Below are 15063 nucleotides of genomic sequence, written 5' to 3' on the forward strand. Positions count from 1 at the left end.
TGAGTGGATACTACGATGTGGTCACAAAGGAACTGGATGCAAAATATAATTTTGATATCATATACTTGGATTTTAGGAAAGCTTTTGATATGATTGCACCTGGAAGACTGTTGTACAAGTTGTAGCGGTATGGCATTAGGGCAAGTTACTGCAGTGGATAAAGGAATGGTTGAGTGGGAGATGGCAGAGAGTAGTAATAAATAAACAATGCTCTACGTGGACTAATGTTATTAGCGGAGTCAACCAGGGTTCGGTGCTGGGACCATTGTTGTTTTTGTATTTATCAATGATATCGATGATGGTATGTCAGGCTTAATGTCCAAGTTTGCGGTGATATAGAGGTTGGCAGGGTTGTTAATCACAGTAAAAACAGTATGCTACTGCAGCAGGATCTGGAAAAGTTAGGCAGTTGGACTGAGAAGTAGCAACTGAAGTTTAACATTGTCAAATGCTCTCAAATACTCTATATGGGTAGCAGTAACCCAAGAAAAATGTACCAACTGTGTGGTTACTACACTCAGGAGGTGGAGAATGAAAAAGACCTGGGGGTAATTGTGCAATTTAGACTGAGCAGTTTAGACGGGCTGCCGGAGCAGGTCATGGAGTTTTGTCAGTGATATTAGGAATTTTGCTAGCAGAGACAAGGAGATAATTATCCCTTTGTATAAGGCAATGGTCAGGCCTCACCTTGAATACTGTATACAGGTCTGGAGGTCTCATTTTAGGAAGGATATGGAATTACTAGGAGTACAGAGAAGGGCAACAAGATTGGTAAGAGGAACAAAGGGGTGCATTTACAAAGAAAAGATTAAGGTCTGCAAGTTGCAGCATCCGGAGATTTAGGCACCTGCGAGGTGATCTGATCGAGGTGTATAAGGCCTTGAATGGTTTGAGCAGGCTCTATGCTGACGGGATGCTTCTGCTTGCTCAGATTAAGATCCTGAGGGGATATAGATTCAAATTGAGGAAAGACAGTTGTAGAATAGATGTGTGGAAGTTTGCCTTTCATCTGTTGTTGTGGAAGTTGATGGCCTAAATAAATTTAAGGCCGAACTAGACAAACTTATTCATTCAACTGCCGTTTTCTGGAACAACCTTCCTTCATACGTATTTCCTGAAAATTACAGTCTACAGAAGTTAAAGTCCAATGTCAACAAATATCTTCTTTCGTCTTCTCAACCTCCAACCCAAGCACGGTACTAAGTACTATAGGTTCTAATACCTCTCGTGTTTGTGGTTTACATAAAAAAAAAAAAAAAAAAAAAAAAACATGTGGATGGGTGAAATGGGAAGGGTTTTTTTTTTTTTTTTTGGCTGATGCTGTATAAGCTTGCTTTTTTGCATCATATGCCTCAACTAATGCTAACTCAACCAACTCTTTTTTCATAACACAATCAGTCTTGATGCGACACAACCAATCTGTTCGGTGGTCTTTAGGGTGGAGCAGTATCAAAAGTTTTACTGAAATCAAAGTTTGTTATGTCAGGATTATTTTTTGCATCCAGTTCCTTTGTGCCTATGTCATAGTAGCTAATTTGAATGATCAGACAAATTTCCCTGATAATAGTTCCATGCTGTGATTGCTGTTTAACTACATTCTTGTCAGGATTACCTTGTATTACTTCTTTAAACACAGTCTGTAAGTTTCACTGGAACAGGATTCAAGCTTGCAGGTGGAATTAATCCATGTAATTACTTGCTCTTCCCCTCCCATATGAATGCAAGAGATTTGCACATCTTCAATATGTAGGGGACTTCCCCTGAATCCAAGGCAACTCTATCATAATTATGGCTAAAGATTTACTTACTTTTTTTTTGCTGCTTTTTAATGTAATTGCATAGATTATATCAGTTCTAGACTTGATTTACTTTTAGCTTCAACAACATCTCTTCTTCTCAGATCTCACCACAAAGTCATTTAGCTTTCAGTTGGAATTAGGTACTTCTGTTGATATCCATGAAACATATAGAGTCACAATATTTATTCAATTTTTCAGCAACGTGAACAAGATCATCAATGATTATGCTATTCATATCTAGTAGACTAATGTGGTTCATCCCTTCCTCTTCTAATGTTAACCTAAATAAAGAATCCTTTGCTGCTTTTCTTCACATTCCTGGCCAAAGATATCATAATTTCTCTTAGCATCTCCCTTAGTGACTTTATTGCAGACTAATTTTTAGAACAGTAAGTAATTTTACTTACTGTTGGTTTTTATGTCTTCTGATAATTTGTAAACGTCCCATGCAGTTTGCTCTCTTTGTTCTCTTCCACAAGTCTCATCAATTCATCTGACAATCCATATTAAACTGAACTGTGAGCAATGTCTTATTTAACATAAATAAAGACATAGTTTAAAATGTTTAAAGCTTCTCCAGATTACTTCTCAGAATGCTTCTCAATTAGAAGTTATATTTCTTAACATCATTAGTTGGTCTCATGAAAATAATTTAAAAATTATCTAAGACCATTTTTAGTCACCTTTTTTAAAGGCAAATTCTATTCCATCTACCCTTGCCAGTTATAACTTTTAATAAATCCCACATCTGTACACTATGATCTCAGGATACACAGACTAAAATGTTAACGGTGGTCGCCGGCAGAGGCAAAAGTGATTCTTGCACTGCTTCTATTAGAATGGGCAGCAGACTGAAAAGCAAGGTAATGGAGATTTCCAGGACTGCTGGGAGTCATAGTGGAACAAGTAAATACATGGGCTGTGTTAGAGTGGCTAGGAGCAGGAACAGGTGCATGTATACTTGCATGTACACCAATGCTAGGAGTAAAGTTAATAAATTTGATGAGCTTGAAGTGCTAGTGAAGACATCAAAGGCAGATATTGTTGGGATATCAGAGACGTGGTGTCACACAGATATAGGCAGTGCAGAGTTGGAATTTAGGGAGTACAATGTGTTAAGGAAGGATAGACAGGATAGGAAGGGAGGAGGGGTTATGTTGTTAGTTAAGAAATATATAAAATCTAAGGAAGTGCATCCAATTGATGTTGGTGGACAATGCAGTCTTGAGTCTGTTTGGTGTGAAATAAGCACTGGGAAAGGAAAAATGAGAGTAGGTGTGTGTTATAGGCCTAATGAATCTGATGAGTATAATGAGCAATTGTGCAGTGAAATAGAGTGGGCCAGTAAATCAGAATTTCTTATAATGGGAGATTTTAACTTTCCAGATATTGACTGGAACTTGTGGGTTGGTCACTCGCACACTAGCAAGGCTTTTGTGGATTTATTGGATGATTGTTTTCTACAGCAGCATGTTCGGAAGGCAACCAGAGGGAGTAATACTCTTGTTCTAATTATCAGTAGTGATTCTTCGTGCATTAAGAATCTGCAGATAAGGTAACCACTGGGCGACAGTGATCACAATATATTGATGCGGGAATTATTTCCCTAATGGGAAGCCCTTTAGGGAAATAATTCAGCCAAGGAGAAAGGGCTTTTACTTTCGTAAAGGTGATTACAGAGATCTCGGACTGTTTTTAAATTCTGTACAGTTGGATCAACTGATCATGTTACCAACAGTGAATTCAAAATGGGAAGACTTCAGGGACTTAATTTTGGAGGCTACTAGGCTTTTCATTCCAACTAAGAAATACTGTTCAAGGTTTAGGCCTTAATGGATGTCAGATGAATTAATGAGGCTAGTGGCAGAGAAGAAGAATGTATCGGATGCATATAAAGTATCAGGCGATACAGAAGCCTATGGCAGGTATAAACTAGTCTGTAATCATGTCACAAAGGAGGTTAGGCAGGCAAAGGCAGATTATGAGAAATCTTTGGCAAAGGATGCAAAGAAAAATAGCAAGGAGTTCTTTACTTATGTAAACTCTAGAAGGAAAGGGATGAATCAGATTGGACCACATAACATAGATGGGTTGACTATTGATGATCATGCTCAGGTGGCTGATAAACTGAATGAGTATTTTGCATCTACATTCACACATGAGGGTAGGTGTTATTCAATGAGGGGAGTGCCAGAAGTTTATCAAATGCTAACAGGGAGATAAGTTATTTTGTAATAACTGAGCAAAGTGGAAGAGAAATTGTTGAAGTTAAACATAAGGAAGGCACCTAGGGTGGACGGGATCTATCCAGTTATATTAAAGGAGGCAGCAAAGGAAGTAAGCAAACCCTTAGCCATAATTATGAGAGTTTCCTTGGACTCAGAGGAGGTTCCCATTGCAGGATCATCTAGACAAGACTGCAGTAATAGTTAAGACACAGCATGGGTTTGTCAAAGGGAGGTCTTGTCTGACCATTTTGGTGCTTACTATGATGTGGTCACAAAAGAACTGAATGCCAAAAATAATTTTGATATCCTATACTTGGATTTAAGAAAGCTTTTGATACTGTTGCACATGGAAGACTGCTGTACAAATTGGAGAGGTATGGCATTAAGGGTAAGTTGCTACAGTGGATAAAGGGATGGTTGAGTGGGAGACAACAGAGAGTGGTAATCAATGGACACTGCTCTTTGTGGACAAATATTATTATTGGAGTTCCCCAGGGTTCAGTGTTGGGCCCATTGTTGTTTTGTATATTTATCAATGATATTGATGAAGGTATATCAGGTTTAATGTCCAAGTTTGCAGATGATACAAAGGTTGGCAGGGTTGTTAACGACAGTAATGATAGTATGCTACTCCAACTGGATCTAGATAAGATGGGAAAATGGGCTGAGAAGTGTCAAATGGAGTTTAACATTGACAAATGCAAAATACTGCATATGGGTAGCAATAACCAAAGAGAAACGTACCAACTGGGTGGTATACTACACTCAGGGAAGTGGAAAATGAAAAAGACCTGGGAGTAATTGCGCAGCCAAATTTGAAGTTCGCCGAGCAGTGCAGATGGGCTGTCAGGCAGGTCAATGGAGTCTTGTCAATGATATATAGGAATTTTGCTACAAGGGACAGGGCGATGATAATCCTGTATTACAAAGCAGTGGTCAGGCCACACCTAGAGTACTGTGTACTTGTCTGGAGGCCTCATTTTAGGAAGGATGTAGAGTTGCTAGAACGAGTACAAAGAAGGGCAACAAGATTGGTGAGGGGAACAAAGGGGTGCTCTTACCAAAAAAGGCTTAAGTTCTGCAAATTGCAGCGCCTGGAGAGTAGGCACCTGCGAGGTGATCTGACTGAGGTGTATAAGGCCTTGAATGAGTTGAGCAAGCTGAATGCTGATGGGATTCTTCATCTTGCTCAGACTAAGAACCTGAGGGAGCACGGTTTCAAATTGAGCAAAGATAGTTGTAGAATAGATGTGTGGAAATTTCTCTTTAGCCAGCGGGTAGTTGATCGGTGGAACAGGCTTCCATCTTTTGTTATGGATGCTAATAGCCTAAATAAATTTAAGGCTGATCTGGATAGGCATTTGGAACGAATGGAGTGATGAAATGGGAGGTTTTTTTTTTTTTTTGGCTGATGCTGCATAGGCTTGCTTTCTTGCATCATATGCCTCTACTAATGCTAATGATTATCTCTGCAGCCTAGTGGTCCCTTTATCTGAAATTCTCAATTCATGAGCAGTCACTGCTGTATAACCGGATCTAGAGTGTTGCTTTCTGTTTTTTTCTCTAACATGCTGCTGTAAAAAACAGTCACCCATAAATCTAGAAAAATTGTGCTGCTGTGCGAGCTTGTAGGCTGCTATGCCAGCCCACAAGTCCCATTCTATATTTGGAAAGTTAAAATCCCTCCCATTCAGACATTCCAACTTATTGGGTCTACTCTATTTGGCTCTGTTTGTTTATGTTGCTCCAGACCGACCCAACGCTATACTGGCTAATTGTGTGAATTGAGTGCACTGCATTAGATTCTATGTGGTTTGTAACTAAGTGCATAACTCCTCTTTTCCCCTTTCCCCCACGACCCTGCTGTCTGTCCTTTCTATACACATTGTGTTTGGCCTATTCAAATTCTGTATCATGTTTCTGATATTGCTATAATGTCCACATACGATGACTTAACCAGAATTATTGTTTGTGTGTGCCTGTTTTTGCTCTCTCTCTATCCTGAACAAGGCTTGTATATTTGCTTGTCCCATGAGTAAACCAACCGATTGGGGATCCTCATGGGACAAGTAAATATATGGCTTTCTTATTGCCTTGTAAACCCTCACAGCCTGCTTTCTGGGCTGCTGCATGTCCCAATAGAAGTACTGCAAGGATATGTCTATGTACCCTCCACCAAACTAGCAGTTTCCAATACTCCTAACACCACCTTGATAACATTCATTAGCAAATATTCTTTTGCCCTTCTGTTTAAGTGTATCCCATCCTTGTAAAAATACTCGCATCTGTTAATAAGCACTGGCTGTGTTGAGGAAAATTCTGCTCCATGAGCCTTGCACATTCTCTCCAGGTCTGAATCAATTGTTTACAAGCTCTGAACATAAACTTCTCTCATTTGTGTCATGGCAAATTACAGATACTTTCTAATTTAATCCTAGCTCACTGTTTTTTCTAAACATTAACTACCTGTTAAGAAAATCCTCAGATAACCTATTCTTAATAACATTAGTATTAATGTGTACAATAGTATCATCTTTTATGCCATTATAACATGTGTTGTATGACATGATCACCGTTTGCTCCTGGAAGACATACCATGGTCCTGTTCCACTTGTTTTTTTTCACAATGTATTTCTCATTTACCTGACAGTAGAGTCACCGAGAGTAGCTACATATTGTGGTACAAGTGCTTTCCACTCTTTGCAGTATCACTTCATTGTCTGATGCATTAGTATAAGATATGGCATTGAATTGGGCAGCTGCATACTTGACACAGTTCCCTCTATTTTTTTTCTTTTTTTTTTTTCTTTCTTCTTTAGTTCATGGAATGGGTGTCACATTACACATTGACCTCACACTGTCTTGTGACTGGGTTCCATACAAAAATAATTGATTATTATTACTTGATTTTGATTTTTACTCATGAATTCGAAATAAATTTAGAGTATTTTTAATTTTATACAAAATTAAAAATAAAAAACAAAGGTTGGTAGGATTGTTAATGACAATAAGGATGGTACAGTAGTGCAACAGGAACTGGAAAAGTTGAGCAGATGGGCTGAGAGGTGGCAACTAAAGTTTAATATTTGGCATACAGAGGCGGATTTAACGGCAGGCGCACTGGGCGCATGCCCTGTGCCCCAACTTCTGAAGGGCCCACGCAAAACCCCAACAAATTAGTTGAACCTATTAGTTCAAAACTTTGTGATTATTATTATGCTATTATTAATTATATTATACATATACTGTATTATATTCAAATTTTATTGGAAATAAAACATTAATAGTACATAATATTTTTATTTATTTAAAAAAATGGTTAACATGTATTTTTATTTTCTCTCTCTCTCTCTCTCTCTCTTTTTTTTAAGGGGCCCAATATTTTCTTCTGTGCCCGGGGCCTCAACCGACCTTAATCCGCTCCTGTTGGCATATGTAACGTGCTGCAGATGGGTAGCAGTAACCCCGGAGTAACATACCAAATGTGCAGTACTACACTCAGGGTAGTGGAGAATGAAAAAGACCTGGGGTAATTGTGCAGTCAGATATGAAGTTTTCTGAGCAGTGCAGATGGGCTGCAAGAGCTCATGGTGTATTGTCAATGATATATAGCAGGAGTGGCCAACTTAATATGTGATGCGATCTACTTTTTTCCTTCAAAATGCGCCGCGATCTACCATCTCAAAAATTTTATTGCACAAGTTGCACAAATCGAGGTTATTTAAAATCCATCGTGATCGACTCATTGGCCACCCCTGATATATAGCAATTTTGCTATCAGGGATAAGGAGGTGATTATCCCCTTGTATAAGGCAGTGGTCAGGTCACACTTGAGTACTGCATACAGGTCTTGAGACCTCATTTTTGGAAAGATATAGAGCTGCTGAAATGAGTACAGAGGAGGCAACAAGATTAGCGAGTGGAACAAAGGATTGGTGTTACCAAGAAAGTCTTAAGTTCTGGAAAATTTGGCGTCTGGAGACTAGGCACCTGCGAGGTGATTTGATTGAAATGTATTATAAGGCCTTGAATGGTTTGAGCTAGCTCAGTGCTGTTGGAATTCTTCCTCTTGCCCAGATCAGTCATCTGAGGGGACATAAATTCAAATTGAGGAAAGACAGTTGTAGAATAGATGTGCGGAAATTTGTCTTTAGCCAGCGGGTGGTTGATTGCTGGAACAAGCTTCCATCTGACGTGTGGAAGTTGACAGATTACATAAATTCAAGACTGAACTAGAACTTTTGGAGAGAATAGATGGGTGAAACAAGACGTTTTTTTTTTTTTTTTTTGTTGCTGATGCTATATAGTGTTGCTTTCTTGCATCATATGCCTCTCCTAATGGTAAATATTAGCCCTGTTTACTTTCAGTCTCATTATTAGATTTGGGCCTATAATATATATCAGAATTCTCAAACTTGTTTTCAGATACAAGATAATATTTCTAATTTGTGTGTTATCTATATAGCGCATTTCACCACACAGTTGCTAAATATGCCAAAGTTCTTGTAAACTCCTAGCCTTATAGAATGTAAACAGAAAATTATTTATTTACTGTATTTTAGACCAGGCATGGTCTAAAATACTATAAATAAATAATTTTCTGTTTACATTCTGGCAGCCACTAAGTTTTTCAACTGTCACATATTCAAGGATTAAATGTATACGAAATTAAAATATGTAAAGGGGAATTAAACCTATATAAAAATAATGGTGATACCTAAAGGAGGTACACTAAAATTGAAACTGGTATTAACTTTAATAAATGTCATAATATTATGGATTTTTGTGCAAGGAGGAATATGTGAAAATATTTAATACATTTCTTGGTAAATGTATTAAATATTGTGCTACCCATAAAAGCCTCTGAGTTTGACCCCCCACCACAACATGTTTTAGACAAGTGGATTTACAACTTGATTATTAAATTTGGAGACATTCTAATTTTAAATCAGTTTACAGATATACAAGAAATAATAATAAATTTCTTCCAACAGAAACTGATAGTCATGATATTGCATATTTTCTGGATCAGAATTCTAAAAATGATCGCTTCTATTCTTGAAATTTGTGTGAACATCCATAATTCACTGTTGAAGTGCAATACATGTTTGATTTTCTCCAGCGGACAATCCAGCAACTAGTATGATGCTGCTGTCGTAATTTATCAGAAGAGTTTGTAAAGTTGATGAATCGTCAATTTGAGAATAGTGAGGTGCTTCTGAATGGTTGATTGAATAACAACTGTTATTTTCACAGTGATTCAAAATATTGCATCATACAGATGGAGTTAATATTCTAATCAGGCACATATTTGATTGTATAAAACCACTAGCCCAGTTTATATTTGGATGCTTTGGAGTTTATAGTTTAATTAAGACTTGGATTCAATTTTATAATTCAGCATTGTGTTAATCAAGTGGCTGAAATTGTGTTAAACCCACTAGAATGTTTAAAGTAACTTTTTGGGATATTTTCAGAATTAAAGGTTGAACAATCCTGCTTTTACTTTAATTGACATTGACAGCATGTACCACCTATAAATACTTTTTTTTTTCTTTTAAAATTATACATATAGATTTTAATTCACTAATAATATCATAATAAAATAACATTTATGATATATTTTTTTTTTTTTAAATTACAGATGTAATTTCATTACATCTGATCTGTAATGTTAAAATCAAAATAAAGCAATCAAAATTCCTGATTGTAATTTTGATTGCTTTTAAAAGAAATTTTGATATTGCTGTTATTTTGAAGAAATATGACTCTACTTGTAAAAGAAAAACTGTTTTATGACTCATGGCTATGTTTTATTAATATTTCTCTAGCGAATTTCTTGGGATATTAGTCGTTATTTTCTTCTAAGACTTGCAATTATTATATTTACTATTGTCCTCATCTATGCTGTAGCTCAAGTGAATGTGGTAAGTGATGTCAGCCTGATGTTTTTATTCTTCTGTTACTAGTAAAGGCATAAAATAAAAGAAAAACCTTTATTTCTGAATTTATTATTATTATTTGATACTATCTTTAAGAATGATTAAAGGAGACAAATATAATTCTGTTGATAGCTTTCAGTTCTTATGCATACATCTGTAATATTAGCAGTATTGAGTATTTCAGTTACATATAATGTTTGTGTATCTGACAGATTTCATATATTTCATTTGAAAAATATAAATATTTGGTACTCACTCTCCTGATTTTTATCTTCAGTGCAGTGAAAGTGCATTTTTTTTTTTTAATGAAAATTCCTAACATAAGAGGTATTAGAACCTATAGTACTTAGTACTGTGCATGGGTTGAGTGTTGAGAAGATGAAAAAAGATATTTGTTGACATTAGATTTGAACTTCTGTAGATTGTAATTTTCAGGAAATACATATGAAGGAAGGTTGTTCTAGAAAACGGAAGTTGAATGAATAAACGAAGAGGAAAAGAAAAGTTGGTTATGTGAGTTTGAAGTTGGACAGTAAAATGATGTTGGCTGGTTGCTGCACATGTGTTAGGACTGCTTTGGAAGAGAAAACAGGAATTATAGAAGCCGATAGTGCCCATGGAAGTATCTATGGAAAAGGCATGCAGCAGAGACAGAGAGTGGAGAGACTCTATTAGAGTATGGATCATTAATTAACCTAACCGCCCTCTTTTGAATGAAATCGAGAAGCCTGAAAGAGGTTTTGGGGGCACTGCCCCAGTTTTGGGAACAATATTCCGTGACAGGGCAGATTTGAGATTTGTACAGAGTGAACAGCTGTTTGGAAGAAAAATACTGCTGAAAGCGAAAGAGAAAACCTAGTTTTTTAGATGCAGAGGAAGCAATATTTGTAATATGCTTATGCCTTGGATTCAATATCAATATTAGATTTCAATATTAGAGATATATGATCCTGCCTAGAAACCAGAGTGTCATCAAAGATAAGCATAGGAGCAGAAGAATTCTATTTGTGAAATATAATACAAGACTGAGTTTTAGAAGGATTGAAATCAGCTTTGCCCCACTGTAGAATTACTTGGAGATCAGCATTTAAGGTAGTGGATATTTGAGAAGTTGAAGCTGTTTGCGCAGGGCAAGGTTTTTCAAACTGGAAGGTGAAACTGTGGATAGGATTTCTGGTCAACGAAAGGTCATTAATATACAAGAAGAAAAGAGTTGGTGAAAGAACTGAACATTGGGGAACACCATCATTAGTGGAGAAGTTGGAAGACAGTGAGCCATCTACCATCACCTGCAACCAGCAGTCAAAGAGAAAACTGCACACCCAATTACAGTTAGCAAACCATAAGATGGAAACTTATTTAGAAGATTTTTATGCCAAACACAATCAAAAGCCTTTTACACGACAAGAGCAACTGCTTGAGTTTCACCAACCTTTTCCATTGAATTTATCCATAGATGGGTAACATAAGCCAGAATATAACCAGTGGATCGACACTGATGGAATCTATTCTGTTGGTTGTTGATCAGTTGGAAGGTTTCTAGATAGTTTAAGATTTGGCAGTTAATTGATTTCTCCAATACCTTAGAAAGAGTCGAGGTAAGTCCAATGAGATGTTAATTGGATGCAAAGAATTTGTCACCCTTTTTAGGAACTGGCTGAATATGAGCAAATTTCCAAGCAGAAGGAAAAATACCTTCAGAATAAGAAAGTGAAAAAAGGCAACACAGAACAGGAATAAGTTCAAGAGCACAGGGTTTGAGAACAAGTGGAAAAATACCATCAAGGCCTGGACCTTTCTTAGCATCAAGATTGATCAAAATCCTTCTGACATCCTTTTGACAGAAGACCACAGGAGGCATTGAATGGAGTGTACTGAGAATGGTGGAGGTGGTTTACCAAGATTATCTATGAGTTGGAAGAAAAATAGGATGCTAGCAGGTCAGCTTTATCTTTAGCTGAAGTTGGTATAGAACCATCTGGTTTTGATTGGGTTGGGAACAAAGATGTACAAAAGTTGAAGCCAATACTTTAGCAAGAGAGACCAGAATGCTTTGCTACCATTTAGACAAGAAGCAAATTTTCTACTCTTAGCCTGTTCAAAATCTAGTTTGGGCTGATTAATAACTGCTTTACAATTGTTGTGAGCTTTGGTGTAGGTAGAAAATGAAACAGAAGAATTGGAAACAAGCTAATTACGATATGCAGTATTCTTCTCTCGAACAGCCTTAGTACATTTATTGGAAAACCAAGGTTTAGATAAAGCACAAGATTTTAAGGTGGAGTGTGGAATAAAGGATTCCATCTCTACAAGAATAATTTCACTGCACCAATCTGAACAAATATTAGCATTAGTTGAGGCATATGATGCAAGATAGCAAACTTATGTAGCATGAGCCAAAAAAAAACCCTCCCATTTCACTCATCTATTCACTCCAAATGCTTGTCTAGCTCAGCCTTAAATTTATTTAAGCTATCAACTTCTACAACAAGAGATGGAAGTTCTGTTCCAGCAATCAACTACCCACTGGCTAAAAGCAAATTTCTGCACATCTGTTCTACAACTGTCTTTCTTCAGTTTGAATCTATGCCCCCTCAGGTTCGTAATCTGAGAAAGAGGAAGAATCCCATCAGCATTGAGCTTGCTCAACCCATTCAAGGCCTTATACACCTCAATCAGATAACCTCACATGTGCCTAGTCTCCAGGTGCTGCAATTTGCAGAACTTAAGCGTTTCTTGGTAAGAGCAGCCTTTTGTTCCCCTCACCAATCTTGTTGCCCTTCTTTGTACTTGCTCTAGCAACTCTATATCCTTCCTAAAATGAGGCCTCCAGACCTGTACACAGTACCCAAGGTGTGACCTGACCATTGCCTTGTACAACAGGATAATCACCTCCTTTTCCCTGCTATCAAATTCCTATATACCATTGACAAGACTCCATGACCTGCTCTTGCAGCCCATCTGCACTGATCAGCAAACTTCATATCTGACAGCACAGTTACCCCCCCAGGTCTTTTTTCATTCTCCACTTTCCTGAGTGTAGTACCACACAGTGGGTACCTTTCTCTTGGATTACTGCTACCCATATGCAGTACTTTGCCTTTGTCAATGTTAAACTTCAGTTGCCACTTCTCAGCCCATTTTCTGAACTTATCTAGATCCTGTTGCAGTAGCATACTGTCTTTATTGTCATTAACAACCCTGCTGACCTTGGTATCATATGCAAACTTGGACATTAAGCCTGATATACCTTCATCAATATCATTAATAAATACACAAAACAACAATGGGCCCAACACTGAACCCTGGGGAACTCCACTAATAACTTCAGTCCACGAAGACCGTGTCCATTGATTACCGTTCTGTCATCTCCCACTCAACCATCCCTTTATCCATTGTAGCAATTTGCATTAATGCCATACCGCTCCAATTTGTACAGCAGTCTTCCATGTGCAACAGTATCAAAAGATTTCCTGAAATCAAGTATATGATATCAAAATTATTTTTTGCATCCAGCTCCTTTGCGATTTTTTTTTTTTTTTTTCACTTTTGCCACAGCAAAAGCAATAATTTTATCATAATCTATGTTTTGCGCAACCTGATTTTCAATGGATACAATTGGTATGTTGGTTAGTCGCTCTTGTCTAGTTGTTGATCTAGGGTAATTTTTAATCAATTTAAGTTTACTGAAGGTTCTTTCCCAAGAAGCCACTGTTACAGGCAGAGTAAGAAAATTTCTATGTTTAGATAAGATTCTATTAGGTAATACTCATGAATGAATTGGAGAAGTTTTAAAGGGGTTACAGATTTTATATTCTGCAGAATTGATAAAACATGATTTTTGAAACCTTCAATTTCTGTTAAAATATCTGATGCATTTAAATCTTTGTTGTATTTCAATGCAAGAATGGAAGCAGCCTTCTACAAGTCAGATTTATTAATTAATGCAAGTGAAGTTCCAAATAGAAAATCAGATCTGAAGAAATAGTATTCAGTTTTTCAAATCTAGTGCTTAAGTCATTCATAAGAATATCCAAAACATTTAATTTCAATACAAAATTGTTGTTCGGTAGATAAATTGAAATCATCTGAAGATTCGTAAAGTGTCATTCTTTTTTCTTTCTTCTTTCATGTGGAAATGTAGCTGGTATATCCATTTTTTTCTGCTGTGGTAATAGCATATTCAAAAATATTTTGAAATTCACTTTCCCCTATTTCTTGGAGATTTTTTATCAATCCACTTATTAATTGGGAAGAGTTACATATGCAAACCTTTTTAGCCTGCAATACTTTAGTTACACAGTCAATATTATGAAGTATTTTATTCCATATAGCCAATCTCCATAAAAATGGATAGTCTATTTGTAAAAGCAGACTTTGAGCAGTACTGATAGTTTGTGAATTTGCAGATGTATTTTCAATATTAATTAAGACTTCATGAACTTTTGTTATTTATAAGAACAAAGATTTTATAGTTCATTCTTTGGATGACCATCTTGTGTCTGTATATCTTTTAAGTGAAATCTTCAAAGTATTCATTAAAATTTCCCTGCAACTAGTGGAACCAGAAAAAAAGTAAATATCCTTTGAACAATGCTGAAAAAAAAAAAACAACTTATCATCACAGACATTATTGATGCTGCATGAACATGGTTCAAAAAGTTGCCAATTCAATTTTTTTATTTTTTAATTATTGCCTGTACGCAATTTTTTTTCTGTCTATAATTTGCACATATCTAGTTATTTAGGACATTTGTTCATGATGTGATAAATCAGGTGTGCAATCAATTAAAAAGAAGAAGTACTTAGCTTTTTTTTTTTTTTTTTTTTTGAAATATTACTGGCCCAAATTTCATTTACAATTAAACATATAAATTCATCTTGAATTTTATGCAATAAATAATTCGCAGTTCCTTTTCGTTGATTTGATTTGTTCTGCTAGTTCTTTATTATAATGACTTATAAGTTCAATAATATTGAGGAATATTTCAGCTTTCAAATTCCCAATTATCATTATTTGAGCCTCTTAATGCAAGATTATTTTTTGCATGAAATAATATTGCATCCAGAATAATTTTTAAATTATCTCCATTC

At 36.3% G+C, this 15063-nt stretch overlaps 1 protein-coding gene across 2 annotated transcripts in view; it reads left to right on the forward strand.

Annotated features, from left to right (window-relative positions):
- Positions 1 to 15063, forward strand: part of LOC150091231 (adenylate cyclase type 1-like) — an 845725-nt gene that overhangs the window by 698779 nt on the left and 131883 nt on the right. For both annotated transcript variants that reach the window (XM_090374793.1, XM_090374796.1), the window contains exon 13: positions 9859 to 9954. In XM_090374793.1, the coding sequence (XP_090230919.1) occupies positions 9859 to 9954 (96 nt within the window). The remainder of the gene's footprint in view (positions 1 to 9858; positions 9955 to 15063) is intronic.

The sequence above is a fragment of the Mastigoproctus giganteus genome, chromosome 1 (genome assembly GCF_048544385.1).
Source record: "Mastigoproctus giganteus isolate SK-2022 chromosome 1, ASM4854438v1, whole genome shotgun sequence".
Lineage (NCBI taxonomy): Eukaryota > Metazoa > Arthropoda > Arachnida > Uropygi > Thelyphonidae > Mastigoproctus > Mastigoproctus giganteus.